This window comes from Martes martes, assembly GCF_963455335.1.
Source record: "Martes martes genome assembly, chromosome: 6".
NCBI lineage: Eukaryota > Metazoa > Chordata > Mammalia > Carnivora > Mustelidae > Martes > Martes martes.
In genome coordinates this window covers 66992749-67011652 of record NC_137893.1, presented here as the reverse complement: position 1 = coordinate 67011652, position 18904 = coordinate 66992749, and the positions used below count along the sequence as shown (strand labels likewise).

Here is an 18904-nt window from a genome sequence, read left to right as displayed (position 1 = left end):
GGCTGGCTGCACTGGACAACAGATTTTAAATGTAGACAAAACAGCTTTAGATTGAAGAAAATGACATCTAAGGCTTTCATAGCTAGAGAGGAGAAGTCCATGCCTGGCTTCAAGGAATAGGCTCTTTTGTTAGGGGCTAATGGAGCTGGTGACTCGCAGTTGAAGCCAGTGCTCATTCACCATTCTGATTGTCCGAGAGCCCTTAAGAATTATGCTAAAGCTACTCTGCCTGTGCTCTAGAAATATAGCAGCAAAACTTGGCTGACAGCACATCTGTTTACAACATGGTTTACTGACTATTTTAAGCCCACCATTGAGGAATCAGAAAGAAAGATCCCTTTCAAAATATTACTGCTCATTGACAATGCACCTGGTCACCCAAGAATTCTGATGGAGACATACAACGAAATTAATGTTATTCTCATGCCTCTAACACAGCAGCCATTCTGCAGTCCATGGGTCAAGGAGTCATTTCAACTTTCATGTCTTACTGTTTAAGAAATACATTTCCATAGGGTTAAAGCTGCCACAGATAGTGATCCTTCTGGTAGATCTGGGCAAACGAAATTGAAAATCTTCTGGAAAGGACTCACCATTCTAGATGCCATTAAGAACATTTGTGATTCGTGGGAAGAGATCAAAATACCCAGATTAACAGGAGTTTGGAAGACCCTGTTTGTCAACCCTCATGGATGACTAAAGGGCTCAGGACTTCCATGGAGGAAGTGATTGCAGCTGTGGTAGCAAAAGCCAGAGAATGAGAATTACAAGTGGAGCCTGAAGGTGGGACTGAATTGTTGCAACCTCATGAGCAAACTTGAATGGATGAAGAGTTGCTTCTTACAGATGAGCAAAGAAGTTTTCTTGAGATGCAGTCTACACCTGGCGAAGAGGCTGTGAAGATTTTGAAGCGACAGCAAAGGACTTAGGATATTACATACACTTAGTTGATGAAGTAGTAGGTTTAATAGATTGAGGGGATTGACTCTCAATTTTGAAAGAAGTTCTAACAGTGGTCCAATGCTGTTAAACAGTATCCCATGCTATAGAGAAACTCTTTGTAAAAGAAAGATCCAATCCATCTGGCAAATTTTATTAGTGTCTTAAGAAATTGCCACAACCTCCAACCTTCTGCAGTCACCAGCAGATCAGCCAGCAGCCTTCAACATCAAGGCAAGACCCTCCACCAGGAAAAAGATTGACTTGCTAAAAGTTCAAATGATGGTTAGCATTTTTTAGCAATAAAGTACTTTTTAAATAAGGTATATATAGTGATTTTTGTAGACATAATGCTATTGCACACTTAATAGACTACAGTATGGTGCAAACACAACTCTTATATGCACTGAGGAACCAGAATATTCTTTTGACTTGCTTTATTGAGTTGTTCACTTTATTATGGTGGTCTGGAACCAAATCCACAATATTGGCAAGGTGCACCTGTAGTCTTTGATGCACTTTGTCTTAAGAGCCAGGAGGTGGCGGTGTTTTCCAAGTAATGCTGTAAGGTTGAAATTTGTGATGGTTCGCTGAGTACTGTTTTTATTATTTTATTTTATTTTATTTTATTTTTTTAAAGATTATTTATTTATTTACTTGACACAGATCACAAGTAGGCAGAGAGGCAGGCAAAGAGAGAGAAGGGGAAGCAGGCTCCCTGCTGAGCAGAGAGCCCGACGTGGGGCTCGATCCCAGGACCCCCGGATCATGACCTGAGCCGAAGGCAGAGGCTTCAACCCACTGAGCCACCCAGGTGCCCCAACTGAGTACTGTTTTTAAATACCGCTTGAGAGTCAGAAAACCTAAAACACAAATTTGTTCTTATCCCTAAAATTGTTGAGTGAGGAAGAAGCTGCTTCCACTTCTATGATGCATTTTTTTCTAAGACTGACTTAAAGTTCTTATTGAGATACAATTGACATGTAACATTATATTTCACGTATACAACTTAATGATTCAGTATATGTATAAGTTGCAAAATAATCACCACACTATGTCATTAACATCCATCACCACACATAGTTGCAAATTTATTTTCTTGTCATGAGAAGTTTTAAAATCTCTTACCAGCTTTTAAATACAGGATACAGTAGTATTAACTCTAGTCACCAGGGTGTACATTATATCCCCAGGACTTACTTATTTACCAGAAGTTTGTACTTTTGACCACAATTATAATGCATTTAATAAAAAGCTAAAAATATAACATTTTCTGAAGTTAGGACAGGTGCAGTTTTGAACTTTGCTTTTTATTAGAAGAAAATATTTGACAACTCATAGTAGGCATTTACCTGAGACACAGGACAGAACACCTGATTAAACGATGGGCAGTGAGAAAGTTATTGATAATAATTGAAATCAAAATAGAATTAACTTTATTTTTCTTATAGTAACTAATATATGTGTTTTACTATACTGTACAAAAAATTGAAGAAAATTATTAATACTCGTATAAAAAATCTATTAGAATCTTAAAATTTGAGTTGAATTTTTATTTCTACCATGTTTACTTTTTTAGTTTTATTATTTTCTTCCTTATATATTTGTGGTTGTTATTTACTTGATTTCTTGGATCAAATGCTTAAGTCATTTATGTTTCCTTTCTTCTTATTTTCCAATAGGTATTTCTGGTTTTTAACCTCCTCTTTAATTGCAGTATAGTTGACATATACAGTATTATATTAGTTTGAGGTGTACAACATAGTGATTCCCCATTTATATGCATTACAAATTGCTTATGATGATAAATGTAGTTACCATCTTCACCATACAAAGTTACTGCAGTATTATTGACTAATATTCTCTGTGCTGTACTTTTAACCCCAGTGAATTATTTATTTTATACCTGGAAATTTGTATCTCTTAATCCCCTTGCATATCACCCATCCCAACCCCTACCTTCCCTTCTGACAACTACCAGTTTCTTCTCTGTAATTTTTAGTTATTTGTTTTGTTTTTTTAGATTCCGCATATAAATGAAATTTTTGTCTGATTAATTTCACATAGCATAATACTTTCAGGATTCATACATGTTGTAACAAACTGCAAGATTTCATTCTTTTTTATGGCTGAGAAGTATTCCATTGTATATATACCTATTCCACATCTTTTTTTTTTTTATCCATTCAGTCACTGAGGGACAGACACTAGGTTGTTTCTGTATCTTGGCTGTTATAAATAGTACTGTGATGAAGATAGGGTGCATATATCTTTTCAATTTAACATTTTCCTTTTCTTCAGATGAATATCCAAAAGCAGAATTGCTGGATCATATGGTAGTTCTATTTTTAATTTTTTGAGGAACCTCCATACTGTTTTCCATAGCAGCTGCACCAATTGACATTCCCACCAACAGTGCACAAGGGTTCCATTTTCTCCACATCCTCACCAACATTTGTTTTTTGTTTTTTGTTTGTTTTTTTTTTTTTTTTGGTTGTTAACACCCTTTCTGACACATATGCAGTGATATCCCATTGTGATTGATTTTGCATTTCCCTGATGATTAGTGTGGCATTGAGTATCTTTTCATGTGTCTGTTGACCATCAGTGTGTCTTCTTTGGAAAAATGTCTCTTCAATTCCTCTACCCATTTTTTAATCATATTATTGGTTTTTACTGTTGAGTTATAGGAGTTCTTTATATTTTTTTGATATTTACCTCTTATTGGGTATATGATTTGCAGCTGTTTTCTCCCATTCTGTAGGTTGCCTTTCCATTTTGTTTGCAAGCAAAAGCTTTTTAGGTTGGTGTATCTCCCACTTGTTTATTTTTGCTTTTGTTGCCTTTGCTTATAAAGTTAGATCCAAAAATCAGGAGCTCATTTGGTTAAGCATTTGATTTTGGCTCAGGTCCTGATCCTGGGATTGAGCCCCAGGCCCAGCTCCTTGCTCAGAGGGAGTCTGCCTCTCCCACTCCCTCTGCCCCTTCCCCAGCTTGTGGGCACAGCCTCTCTCTCTCTCCCTCTATCAAATAAATAAGTAGATAGATAAATAAAGTTAAAAAAAAAATAAAGTTAGATCCAAAAATTCAGTGCGAAGACTGGTATCAAGGAGCTTACCACTTGTTTTCTTCTAGTATTATAATTCCCAGGTTTTGCATTTAAGTCTCTAATCCATTTTGAATTAATTTTTGTGTATGGTATAAGATAGTGTAGTTTTATTCTTTTGAATATGGCTGTCCAGTTTTCCTAACACTACTTACTGAAGAGACTGTCTTTTCCCCGTTGTATATTTTCATTAATCAGTGGACTATATAGGCATGAGTTTTATTTCCGAACTCTATTTTGTTTTATTGTTTTTATGCCAGCATCATTTTATTTTGATTACTGTAGCTTTGTAATATAGTTTGAAATCAGATTCCAGCTTTGTTCTTTCTCAAGATTGCTTTTGTGGTTCTGTACAAGTTTTAGAATTGTTTGTTCTATTTCTTTGAAAAATACCAATAGAGTTTTGATAGAGATTGCATTGAATCTGTAGATTGTTTAGTGGCGGCATAGACATTTTAATAATATTAATTCTTTCAATTGAGTATGGTATATCCATTTTCTTGTTTATTTTTCAGTTTCTTTCATCAGTGTCTTACAGTTTTCAGTGTATTGGTCTTTCACCTCCTTGCTTAAATTTATTCCTGGGTATTTTATTCTTTTTGATGCAGTTATAAAGTGAGTTTTTTAAAATTTCTCTTTCAGATAGCTTATTGCTAATGTATAGAAACAGAACAGATTTTATATATTGATTTTGTGTCTTGCAACTTTATTGAATCCATTTATTAGTTATAGCTGTTTTGGTGGAGTCTTTAGGGTTTTCTATATTTAACATCCTGTCATTCACAAAAAGTGACAATTTTACTTCTTTCCTTTCCATTTTGAATGCATTTTCTTTTTCTTACCTAATTGTTCTGGCTAGGATTTCCAATACTGTGTTGAATACAAGTGGTAAGAGTACTCATCCTTGATTCTTGATCTCAGAGGAAAAGCTTTGAGCTTTTCACCATTCAGTATGATGTTAGCTGTGGGGTGAATCTTTGTTAATATCCAGAACTACACCCTTATTTTATAAGATAGATAAATTAATTGGAAGTGGGTTTTTTGTTTGTTTGTAATGCTTCAAAAATGTAGGATGCCACTTTCTTTTTTAAGTACTGACTTCATGTTATATATCCTTGATTTAAAACCTATGAGAGCAATAGTATTTTCTGAGGCTGCTTGCCAGATTATATTCATGTAAAATATGAACATTGAGCAGCTTAAGATGAACTATGCCTGCAACCTCATTTTTAGAATCTAAGTTGCTAAAGTACAGACATAATCACCTATTTTGTATTAATTTTGAGGCTCCTTTGCATTCACCAAGATTTGTTTTATACCCAGTCTTATTTTTACCCTATATATTGCCTTTGTATTCTCCCCTTAATTTGTTTTAACCTGTTTGATGTAAAAAAAATCTGTGTGAAACAGTAAATTTGACATAGTGTCTTCATAGTTTCTCTTTAAGTAGTGCTTTCTGTAGCCTCTCTCATGGGATGTATATCCATTAGGATTAGGTTTGGCAGCACATAACAAAAGTCTAACATGTGGGGGTCGGTATGGAAATTGATTTTTCCCTCACAGTCATCAAGTCTGGAATTAGGAAGGGCAGTGATAATAAGGAGTCTCACTGTATCGGCCATTCAGGCATCATCTGTCTTCCTTCCTGTTCCGCTGTCCTTATCACATAGTTTCATGATCCCAGATGCCTGTTTGAGCTCCAGCTCTCACATCCAGACTCTAGGCAATAAAAGTGAAGAAGGGTGGAAAGGCACAATGGGTCTTTGCTGGCTTAGTTTGATCACTCTAAGCAGTCTTTTCTTCCCAAAAGACACAAAACCATTTCATTTTACATTTCATTAACCATGACAGGGTCATGTGGCCTCTGGGCTATACCCATTAGCAGGGAGCCTTGGAAGTATGTTGAGTATTCATTTCTCCCACAGTGTACCCAGCTAGATTCTGTTGGGTTCTGTTCACTGTGAAGGAAGGATGGGATGGGTGTTGAGGTGAGCAACTAAGAGCTTCTTCACCTCACGGTTAGCGCAGAGTTTTTATAGCAACATAGGAGACATGGTGAGGTCTAGGTGGCTCAATATCTGGGTTCTAATAGAATCATGGGAAACGATACTAGGGTATCTCTGCTCTGCCTGCTGATTTAAACTTACTTAATCTATAGTAACATCATTTTTGTGTTATTGTTACCAGATACATGCACTAACTTTTTATACCTTCTCTGTATTGTTACCAGATATATGCACTAACTTTTTATACCTTGTCTGTAATCCCTACAACACTTTCTGGTAGGGCACTGTATTTCATGAGGCAAATGAGAAGACCGAGGCCCAGAGAGATTGCATAACTTGTCGCATTCTCATAACTGGTTAAGTGATGAGTCAGTTATTGATCCCACAGTTTAAGATCAGTATTGATAACTGCCTCTGTCCTCTTTATGCATCTGTCTACCCATATAGCTATCCACTGCTACCCCTGCCCCACTCCTTGCACATAAAAATTATTTGAGGTTGCCCAGACACACAGAAAACAACAAAACAAGAAGATAAGCAGATTGAAGGGAACATAAACATGAGAAAACCTGGTGAGGCTTAGATAGAAGTGGTCCACAGAGCTGAATGCTCCATCGTCCTAGAGAGGTACTGGAAGGCTGGGTCTGACTTGTGTTCTATCAGATACTAAAAGACAGGAAAACAAGCTTGAATTTTCTTCATTGGGACTCTGGGCATCTGCATTATTTTCATCATATAATAATTTGAATCCTTATAAAGAATACCGGTTTTTCATATTGCAGCTTCAGTGACTCTTTAAAGGTCATTATAATGGTAATATTGGTATTTTCTGGTTTTCTCTTTGCGTGTTAGTTAAGCTGAATTACTGTTTTTTTTTAAGAAGTAGAAACGAAGGACACCTGGATGGCTCAGTCAGATGAGCTTTGGACTCTTGGTTTGGGCTCAGGTCATGATCTCAGTGTTGTGAGTTCGAGTCCCACATAGGCTCTGTACTGGGCGCAGAGTCTGCTTGAGACTCTCTGCCTCTCTGTCTCTCTGCCCCTCCTATGTGCTTGCGTGTGCACTGTCTCAAATAAATAAATAAACATAGTAACCTAGACCAAGAGCATTTTTTAGCTGGATAAGGGTCGTATACTTAGTAAAAACTATGGCTCACTTTTGATTGTTTCTAGAAATGCTCATATCATAGTTTTGAAAGGTACATTTTGGAAGACTGAAATCTTGACAAAAATTGTGTTGTGCTGTTTGCCAGAGCTCCTTGAAGACAAAAGATTTTGTCTTATTCATTTTTATCCTCTGGTGTCCTCAGTGTATGGAAGATATTTGATTAGTGAATAATGAATGAATGACTGGTAAATGAGAAAAATCTGTTAACAAATATAATTAATATTTCTCCTTTAAGCAAGTAAGCCAATTACCTAAAATAGAGGAAAAGTAGGTCTTTTTTTTTTTTTTTAATCCTTGCAAGTTGTATGAGGTGGTTTATAGTACCATTAATGATTGGACATTGAGACCACAAAGTCCAGCCCTTGAACTTGGTATATTTGGAGAATTGCCATAACTGTGCTATATCTGAAACATAGTGGTTGTAAAGGCAAGGAGCAGGAGATGAGTCTGGTAGGCTCCTGGCATGTAAAAGTTCCTTATTAATTATAAGGAATACAAGTTAGTCCCAAATTTTGAAAGATTTTATATGACATGTTTGTTATCTTTTTAAAAATGACTTTTTTAATGGGGAACAGAAGGGATATGATTTGCTTTGAGTAACATTTAAAAAATAAATAATGGAATTTCTTATATTTTTATTTTCAGGATTATTTGTGAAAAATAAATTAACAGAATATTTACTTTATTTTGTTTTATTTCTCAGGATGTGATCTTCGTGGTGGGAAGCTAAGTTTTTAAACTACCCCAATGGATGCAGACAGTGATGTTGCATTGGACATTCTAATTACAAATGTAGTCTGTGTTTTTAGAACAAGATGCCATTTGAACTTAAGGAAGATTGCTTTGGAGGGAGCAAATGTAATTTATAAGCGTGATGTTGGAGTAAGTATCTAAATTTTGGTATGTATGCTACATAGACTAATTTTATAGTGCTATGAATCATATTCTAAAACATATTCTCTATACAGATAGTTTATGAGCACCTTACCATGTGCTAGTTGTACTGAATACAACACTGAGCCTTGTAGAAGTGGCCCCTCCTCCCCTGAAGTGTCAGCTTTTGGATATTCCCCATCTCCAGGTCTTAGCAAAGAATTCAGAGGCTACTAGAATTTTATTGTTCTCAATTTCTTTTAAATGAAGAAGGAGACATTTATACGTGGTGTATACTTATTCAAATATAATTTTTTAGGGCCTGCTAGGTGGCACAGTTGGTTAAGTGTCAGACTCTTGGTTTCAGCTCAGGTCATGATCTCAGGGTCTTGAGATTGAGCTCCGCGTCAGCCTCTGCTCTCAGCTTGGAGTCTGCTTAAGTTCCTGTCTCCCTTTAGCCCTCCCCCCACTCTTTCTTACTTTCTCTCTCTCGAATAAATAAATCTTTAAAAATATTTATATATATAGTTTCTTGGTTACATGAATGATGTATGATATGTATGATGCTGTAATATATATGTTGTGGGTTTTGTAGTATATGTTAATACCCCTCTTTATTTAGCCGAAATAGTTGGTATTCTTTAGGAATAAATTGCTGAAAATAATATGGTTCATATCCTAACCTGGACAGTATTAATTTTAGTTTTTGTTAGACCTGTATTATTTAAAATAGAAGCATTGATAACTTGCTTTTAACCTTACTGAGATTAATATTACAAAGGACAGTGTGTGTTCACTGGCTTTTATAAACCAAATGATGTTGAGATATAGATCTTATACATTTATTATGAAAATTATGAATGTATATGAAGGCTCTAAGCTCTAAAAATTTGATGCCAGTATACCTCAGTAAATTATCATTAGCTCTTAGTTCTAGAAACTAAGTTAAGATGAATTAAATTCAATTAAAAATTGCAATGACCCACAATTAAAGATTTTCAAGTTCATCAGTCTTGCCATCGTCACCTAAATAAAGGAATAAAGATATCTGCTAAGAAGGTTAATAAAGTGCCTAATACTGTTTTGGAACTTGAGCAAGCCATGTGATAGGGAAGTCCTTTTTTGTAGGAGGTTATTTGAAAAAGCTGAATTGATGGATAAGGTGGTGGTGAAAGACAGTTAAGTGCAGAATAAACTCAGTGTTTCTCAGCCACTTGTGTATGAAATTTGATAATATCTTTTAAGTTTAATTTGGCTCTTTGTTAAATTTTATCCTTCCAGACATTATAGCTTTCTCGTTTGATAATGTGACATATGACAGAGAAAGGGTGAAACTTGAAAAGTAACAAGTTTTAAGGAGAAATATCCAATTCATTTATATGTTACAGTATTCAGTAAACATTTATCTCTTATGCATAATGGGCATATGATATTTTCCATAAGTGAAAAATGGTAGTAAAAATTTAAATTCACATTGTTCTCTTGGACCTTAGTCCTTGACTGATTTATACTCACTCTGTAGATAATTTCATTCAAACCCACAGCCTTTAAATGCCTTTCATATCTAAGGAATCTAAAATTACATCTCTAGCTCCAACATTTGTCCTACGCTCAAGATTTGTATATTGAACTTGAATCTGTCGTAGTCGTCTCAACTGTAAGATACAATATAATGATGAGTACTGTGAAGCAGAATAAAGTAGGGTACGAGGTGAGAGCAGTGAGGGGATGGGTGCTTTGTTGGTCAGGGAAGGCTCTCTATCTGACATCTGATGAGAGACTTGAATGAAAGTGAGAATATTGAGGGAAGACTGTTACAGATGAAAATATTAACAACTACTGCAAAACCCCTGAGGTTTGAATACGTTTGGCATCTTTAAGGATCCATGCAAATTGCAAATTCCAGTTACGTGGCCAGGGTGGAATGAGAGTTGAAAAGTTTGCATGCTTGTAGTACATTGATTTCAAGTATATAGTAAGAGGTTGATACAGACCTTGTATTTTTAATTAATTAAATGTCTTTTTTAATTAATATGTCCTTTGTGTTCAGTATGGTACTTAACTTCAGAATGGATGATTTGGAGAGCAATTACTTATTTCAGTCTTGGGTAAGCATGGAGTACTAGTTACCCTTTTATTAAAATGGCCACATGGAGCAGGACCGTAAGTGAAAATTAATGCTTAGTATGTAACCATGTGTTTGTTTTATTTTGTTCTTTTGCAGAAAGTATTAATGAAGCTGAGAAAACCTAGAATTACAGCTACAATTTGGTCCTCAGGAAAAATTATTTGCACTGGAGCAACAAGGTAAATTTTAATTGGATTTCTTACTTTAACTCTAAAATTTTTCCTTCATGGAAAGGACATTTTCCTAGACTTACAATCATGTGTACAGTTTGTCATATTTGTCAGTATAAAATTTATTTCCTGTGTAACTGATAATCTTTTTCTTTCCTTAAAACCATAGTGAAGAAGAAGCTAAATTTGGTGCCAGACGTTTAGCCCGCAGTCTTCAGAAACTAGGTTTTCAGGTAACATTTTCAAAAAAACATCCAAACTACAAATATTAAAGGATTTAATTTGTAGAGTTAAACTTTTTAATTTGATAGACTAAGGAAATCACACAGATGGGGACCTGGGTGGCTCAGTCAGTTATGTGTCTGACTTTGGCTCAGTTTGTGATCTCAGGGTGCTGGGAATGAGCCCTGCCTCAAGGCTCCCTGCTTGAGGATGGCCTGCTTCTCCCTCTACCTCTGCCGCTCCCCCTGATTGTGCATGCTCTCACTCTCCCCTCTCTCTCTCTAATAAATAAAAATTTTAAAGGAAAAAAAAAAAGAAATCACACAGATACTCTTTTCATGATTGACCTTTTTCTTACTGTCCTTCAGTACAAAAATTTAGTAGCAAACTCTAAATCATGTGAGTACTTGTAAAGGACCTTGGCATTTTCAGTAACCCCTTGCTCACTAAGAGACTTACTGCCTTACAAGTGAACTGCCTTTTCAACTCTTCTAGGCTGTTCACTTCTCACCAAAAAGATCTTGTTTTTGATCATCTCAAGACTGGTATGTCGGGACGGTGAGAGTTAGAGAGTAGAGCATATGTGTATTAAGTTAAAATGTATTTGTTTTTATTTGTAGATAGCTATCACATAAATTATAAAGAAGAAAGAAGATACTAGAATGGAACCTGCATAGATTTATGCATTTAATGGCTAAGAGTAAACAGTGTTCCTTTGTATTATGGTTAGTGAGAACATCTCCATTATAACAGGATATTGTGATTATTTAAAATATGCCGAACTTAAGTAATCTGTGCTTTAGAAATAACTACATTTTGTTGTAAGTTGAAAAGAATTCACATGAATAATTAATTCCAACTATACACCAACTATACACTATAAGGAGTCAGAAAAGCCTGCATTCTGTAAAATAAGAGGTATTAAAAATGACATAAATTCTAAATAAAATGCACATTGTATAAAAAGGGACATTTATAAGATTGGCTTGCTGTGTCAAATCTGTGGTTTGGTCCACAAAAAGTACGCACTGTTTGGCGGGCTCTCACATGTAAAGTGACTGGCGCTAGCAGGTTAACTTTATCAAATATAATTTTGTGGAGGCATAAATTTGAGTCAACTTAGTACATGTTATGAACTTCTTACATCACTTGCAAGTGATGAGTAAATGAAAGAAAGATAAAGATGAGCTGTGGTCCCCAAAGAGGTGGGTCCAGGCTGTATGGAATGAACAGTGATGAAAAGTTGAGTTTCTGTCTGACTTCTTCAGTCTTCCTTAAGGTGGAAGGTGCTAGAAAGGTATGGAAGTTCTGGTGGGTAGGGGGAGGGTTGGTGCTTGAGGAAAGTGATGATATTGAGAGTCTTGACTGATGTTGATGCCATTTTGGACAGTTTTGTGACTCATCAACTGCCTTGTGCAGGTACTCAGCTGGAGAACAGTTAATCCGGAAGTGTGGTTTTACTGGGAACATTTCAAAGCATAGTAGGATACTGTGGTATTCAAGTTATTGGTAGGAGTGGCTGAAGTTACTTTTTAGCCTTGGAGCTTCTTGTCTTAGCATAACATTGGAAGTGTTGAGAAAAATCCCAGTTAAAAACACAGTTTTCTCACCCTACGCTCCCCCCCCACAAAAGAAAAAACAAACATAAACTAACTAAACTCTTAGAAATATCATTTTATTCTACTGCATATAAGAAAATGACCTTTGGAGCTCAGAGCACACCAGTATTTATTGACTTTTAAGTGGCAACTTTTCCATTTTGACTCTAGAAGGAAAACTCTGCTTTAAATTTTTTATCACTCTTCTTTTTCCTATCCTTGTAAATTAAATATCCCATTTAAAGTATTAAAGAAATTAAACATAAGATTCAGAGACCCAGGTGTTTTAATCATGCAGCTATCTCAGGTTTCATTTAATTTTTTGATACAGTTTTTGACTTTTTATTTCCCTTTAATTACAATTGACCCTTGAATAACACAGGCTTGAACTATGTGTATCCATCCACATATATGCAGATTTTTTCCCATAAACATAGTATAATATTATATGTTCTCTTCCTTACAATTTTATTATTTTTTTTAAGATTTTATTTATTTATTCAACATAAAGATCACAAGTAGGCAAAGAGGCAGGCAGAGAGAGAAGTGGAAGCAGGCTCCCCACTGTGCAGAGAGCCTGATGTGGGGCTCAATCCCAGGACCCTGAGATCACGACCTGAGCCGAAGGCAGAGGCTTTAACCCACTGAGCCACCCAGGCGCTCCATTCCTTACAATTTTAATATCATTTTATTTTCTCTAGCTTTATTGTAAGAATACAATATATAATATAAAATGCAAAATATGTATTAATTGACTGTTTTATGGGTAGGGCTGCCAGTCAACTGTAGGCTATGAGTAGTTGAGTTTTGGGGGAGTCAGAAGTTACAGGTGGACTTCTGACTGGCCGGGGCACTAATCCCTCTGTTGTTCAGGGTCAACTGCATGGCATTAAGAAATCACTCATAACCTAAAATACTGTATCATATTGATGTTTAAGATGTGCTTGTTCTTTCTTGTTTGCTCTAATTCTTTTTTCCCCCACTGTCTTTTTATATTTATTTATTTATTTATTAACATATAATGTATTATTTGTTTCAGGGGTATAGGTCTGTGATTCATTAGTCTTACACAATTCACAGCACTCAACATAGCACATACCCTCCCCACTGTCCATCACCCAGCCACCCCATTCCCCCCACCCCCTCCACGCCAGCAGCCCTCAGTTTGTTTTCCAAGATTAAGAGTCTCTTACAGTTTGTCTCCCTCTCTGGTTTCGTCTTGTTTCATTTTTCCCTCCATTACGCTATGATCCTCCACCTTGTTTCTCAAATTCCACATATCAGTAAGATCATATGATAATTGTCTTTCTCTGATTGACTTATTTCACTTAGCATAACACCCTCTAGTTCCATCCATGTCACAAATGGCAAGATTTCATTTTTTTGATGGCTGCATGATATTCCATTGTAGATGTCTATACCACATCTTCTTTATCCATTCATCTGTTGATGGACATCTAGGTTCTTTCCATAGTTTGGCTGTTGTGGACTTTGCTGCTGTAAACATTTGGGTGCACGTGCCCCTTCAGATCACTACATTTGTATCTTTAGGGTAAATACGCAGTAGTGCGATTGCTGGGTCATAGGGTAGCTCTATTTTCAACTTTTTGAGGAACCTCCATGCTGTTTTCCAGAGTGGCTGCACCAGCTTGCATTCCCACCAACAGTGTAGGAGGGTTCCCCTTTCTCTGCATCCTCGCCAACATCTGTCATTTCCTGACTTGTTAACTTTAGCCATTCTGACTGGTGTGAGGTTGTGTCCCACTGTGGTTTTGATTTGTATTTCCCTGATGCTGAGTGATGTTGAGCACTTTTTCATGTGCTCTAATTGTTTTGTTTTAAGATTTTGTTTATTTATTTGAGAGAGAGAGAGAGACAGAACTACTGGTGGGGAGGGTTAAAAGGAGAGAGAAAGAAGCCTACTCCCTGCTGAGCAGGAAGCCAGAGGATTGAAACAGTTATTTACAGTTGCCCTGATGAGCAGGGTTGTTTGTTTGTTTTTTGTTTTTTTTTTTCTGATAATTTTTTTTTGTTTCAAAACAATTCATTGAGTTGTACTTCTCTCCTACAGGTAATATTTACAGATTTTAAGGTTGTTAACGTTTTGGCAGTATGTAACATGCCATTTGAAATCCGTTTGCCAGAATTCACAAAGAACAATAGACCTCATGCCAGGTAGGTCTTTGCAGAATCAAGACAACTTACCAAATTTGTAATGACTTGTCAGCCTGTAAATATTTATATTAATTGTGATTTTTTTTTTGTGTAGTTATGAACCTGAACTTCATCCTGCTGTGTGCTATCGGATAAAATCTCTAAGAGCTACATTACAGATTTTTTCAACAGGAAGTATCACAGTAACAGGTATTTTATGATACTGAACCGAAGCTTATGGACAATTATGGTTTGAATGAGGTGCCTATATCAAAATGGAAATAATGTCTCGTTTGTCCCTTTCAGTCACTTCTACTCCTCAAGGAGAACCAGTCTCTGGACATCTAACACTGTAGTTTAGTTTTCCCTACTTTATGTACTGTTTTAAAATCGTATACATGCTATTTTAGGTCTGTCTTCTTTCACTCATTATTATCTTAGTGTGAGATTCATCCATATTATTCTGTATAGTTAGAGATCATTCATTCTTATTGCTGTGTAGTATCCAGGATCTGAATTACACTGTCCATAAGCATTTGGATAGTTCCCAGTTTGGAGCAATTAAGAATATTTTAGTATATATTTTCATAGTGTGATTTTTTTTTATTTGTGATGTCTTGCATTTAAAATATTCAAGAGAAACCCGTTTTATAAACTTAATAGAGAAGAGGTTTTACATAAGTAAAATAGTCAAGTATCATTGGTAACTGTTTGTCATGTCTCATATGTATTTTGTTCTATATCTCTTGAATCATAAGTACTTAGAAGCGGTGGTTTCAAGCAACTAGGCATAGAGAGCATTAGCACACAGGATGGCTTTAAAGGTACTGTATTTATAAATGGTACAGAAACATCACTTAGGAGTCAGGCCCAACCTTTGGCTAAATTAAGTTCAGGAAAATTTCTTTGGTGTTCTTGAATTTTCTTTGTATTCCTTCAGTCCTTAGAGGAAAGTACACATTATTGACACCTTTAGACTCTCAACAGGTAAACTTAGTTTTGATTCATCCTGTGGGTTTTCACATCTTCCTTGGAGACTTTTAAAGCCTACTGCCTGCGTCTTGCCTGAATCTTAAAATGGAGTGATGGGGAATAAATCCATGTGTCCCCTTCTTTCAACTGTCTCTTTCTACATTTTGGAGCCCAGACTTCGGAGAAGTCCCGAAGTCTATCAGTCAATAAGTACCTACTAAGTATAGAATTTACCTAAAATCTATATTTACTGAGTTAAAAGATAATTAACATAATAACAAAGTGAGGATAATTGGATTAATTAGTATACATTACATATTTACATCTGTAACATCCTATGAAACATTAACAAGTCAGTGAACAGATTCTGAGTAGTTCGCACAGGCAGAGCACTATCCTATGCGTGGGAGGCGAGGGGAATCAGGAAGGAGCAGACCTGGATAACACGTGGTCAGTACCTTCAGAGAGTTCACAGTGGGTACAATATGTACGTTTTTAGCATCTTTCAAAAGAATTAAGTGTACTTTAGTGAAACTGCTTTTATTCAAAACAAGTTTTATGAAAATATTTCCGTTGTCTTTTTTTATGTTTCTTTATCTAATTAAATGGAAGATTACCTTTTTAAAAAGTTATCCCAAGCATTATATGGATTAATTCACATATACTCTCACCCCCTTCCTGCATGTGTGTTTCCCTAATTTACTGAGTAAGCTGTGACGATGAGTGGCCAGATTAATATTAAACATGTGGTGGTTAACGAGTACTAGTAAATCTGGGTTGGGGGGCAGTTTAGACCACTTAGTTAATAACAGCTCTCTGGTTTCCCAGTACTTTGGAAGCAGCTTTGTCTTCTTTACTGGGTTCCTCAGTACTCCTGTGAGCTGTGAGCATCAGCAGTATCCTAACCAAAAGCCAGGATACAATGACCAAGAGGATAGTGACCAAAATATCAGTCCCTTTCATCATTTCTTCTTTAATCAGCATCTAACAGCGCTGTCAGATTTATATTTTTACATATACTGTCTTCACACTGCCCTAAAACGAGGTGAATAATAGCATTTTGTGTTTCAGATTTCCTTGAATTGTTCAGAAAAAAATGTTATTCTGTTGGTTTGTGTTCTGACTGTATAATTACGTAAAGTACAGATCTTTTTTTAAAACAATCAATCCGATAGTCTAAACTATGTGAATGTCTTCCCTTCCGGGAAATGCAAGTTCCTAGCGCTCTTCTCACCCCTTTTTCCGTTACAGGGCCCAATGTAAAGGCTGTTGCGACTGCTGTGGAACAGATTTACCCATTTGTGTTTGAAAGCAGGAAAGAAATTTTATAATTCATCATGTAATTGGTTAGAATCCCTAACTGAGCACCTTTTAAAACCTGCTGCACATTGGACTCAAAACAAAAGGAAAACTGGACCAACAGTAATTGAGGAAATAGACTCTTTTATTCATTCACGGCTACAGTGTAAGCTCCAAGCCCTTTGGATTTTATTTCAAACCTTGCTGTAATATAAAAAGGAAGTTTACAAGACATGACATTGCTGCTTTTACAAAAGGACATTCTATTTATTTTCGCAGTAATTCTCATGTCCCCGTAAGCAGAGCTGTCACAGTGTGCACTACCTTAAATTGTTTCGTTATTGTCATTATTTCTTCCCAGTTTGAGCTAATGTGTTTTATTTGTGAATAGTCTTTTACATTTTTGTATGCTGAATATGGGCACCAAAGAACCTGTAAAAGTTATCTTTTTCAATTGAATGTGCACAAATAAAAGTTTGGAAAAGATCTCTCTTCATTCTGTAACTTTTACTCCCCATTTTCTATTTTAACAAAAATTGTATTCATAATTCTTTTTTCTTTTTAATCTATGCAAGCTTAGACTTTTGCTAAAGTGTGTTGGCTTCTTTTTGAAGTGCATTTTGTAAATATATATATGCCACATGTGTATAGTATCTTTTACTGCTCTTGTTACCAAATATTAAATAGGAATTTTTTTTTCTTGCAGATTAGAAATAAAAGTATGTATATAAACTCTAGGGAGCAAACTGGAGTAGAACTTTATAGATTAAGCATAATGTTTTATGTTGCTAATTTAATATGATAGAAAATGTTAAATATCTTTTAAAAGTTACAAAGGTGTAGTTTTAAGAAGCAAAACCTCTTACCTATAAGATGGATATGAGAAAGAAGCTGTGATGGGTTGTACCTCATATGTACTTGTGTTATTCTGGTTAAGACTCACCTCTAGTTGTAGGAAAGTAGTAATCTTAGGTTGGTGCTGAAGGCTATACTAAGAGTCTTGTCAGGAGTTGATACATTGTGCTGTTTTAACAAGAAGTGCCCACAAGCTGCCTCTGTGCCACAGTATAATTATAATACAGTTCAACTTGAACTTGAAAGCCATTTAACAAGATACGTCTTTCCCCTTGCTGTGTCTTATTTAATGGAGCTGAAGAGTGACTATTCAGTATTTGGGATTGCTACTCTTAAAGTTAAAATAAATATGCATTTGTGAAACACTGGCCCTCTGGCTCACCCAAGAGCCTTGGGGTAGTACGCGATCAGGCTTCACCCATGCCATACCCCTTGGGATTAGGAGTTTAGTAGAACCAACAGTAATTTCACTTAGAAATAAAGCTGAGTGGAGAGTCCGATTAACTTCCTAGTAGTAACTTAATAGAGACAATATTCCAACACAATCTTCCATTAAAACCTGAGTTTTCAAAATGTTTTGAAAGTTTCATGAAAAATCACAGCATCTACTCCTCCATGTTCTAGTTCATTTTCCTTATGATATTAAAAAGTCTTCCAAACCTAGCTTACACACTGCACTGAAAAACATACCTTATTTTTACATTTTTTTTTTATCACCTTTTCTCTCGATGCCCTCCCCTGAGGTGCCTCTCACTCTTAAGTCAGGGGGCAAAGGCTAGCTTTTATATTTTCTTTCTTGTGAAAGACTTAATTGTGATTTTCAAACTTCTCTTATTCTCTCTCTCCTGGTTTTTTTGTTTATTTGTTTTGCTTTTCGGTTTTTGGTGTGTGTGTTTTTTGGGTTTTTTTTTACTTTGTGTTTATTTGCTTCATTTTAAAATCCAGTAGGATAGAGTAAACCTCATGAAATATAGAGGATACAATTCAGTAAAGAAGTCACAGGTTCTGGGAGACTATTTTTAAAAATTGAGATTTTCCACTTAGCTTTAACTAACAGTAATAAGTAACCTGTTTGGTAATGTTCACAGAAAGAGAAAAGGGGGTGGGGGGGACATGATTATATGGCCAAGGTGCGGATCCAGATATCGTAATATTTTCAGTATTCAAGTAACTTGAGAAATAGGTAGATCAGTAGCCCATCAAAATGCTTTCTCAGAAAGAAGGAAGAAAGACAATCTAACCGGGTCAGGTGTCAGGGCTGCCGTGTGAGCATCGCCTGGCGAAGTGTCATGGATAACCCGCTAAACTGAACAAAGCTGGGAAGAATGAGCGCGTCTGATGTCTTCTGCTGGCTCTTCACAAGTGCTGTAAATTTTTTTATAAATAAAAACTGTGAATATATACATACAAATGAT

General features: G+C 35.9%; 1 protein-coding gene across 4 annotated transcripts in view; it reads left to right on the top strand.

Moving 5' to 3' along the window:
* Positions 1–18897, top strand: part of TBPL1 (TATA-box binding protein like 1) — a 37809-nt gene extending 18912 nt beyond the window's left edge. For 2 of the 4 annotated variants that reach the window (XM_080806316.1, XM_080806317.1), the window contains 6 exons: positions 7922–8100; positions 10316–10398; positions 10559–10622; positions 14281–14384; positions 14479–14573; positions 16587–18897. In XM_080806316.1, the coding sequence (XP_080662442.1) occupies positions 7966–8100; positions 10316–10398; positions 10559–10622; positions 14281–14384; positions 14479–14573; positions 16587–16666 (561 nt within the window). In that variant the 5' untranslated portion in view covers positions 7922–7965 and the 3' untranslated portion in view covers positions 16667–18897. The remainder of the gene's footprint in view (positions 1–7921; positions 8101–10315; positions 10399–10558; positions 10623–14280; positions 14385–14478; positions 14574–16586) is intronic. The other 2 variants (XM_080806315.1, XM_080806318.1) reach the window with 2 other exon arrangements.
* The last annotated feature ends 7 nt before the right edge of the window (positions 18898–18904 follow it).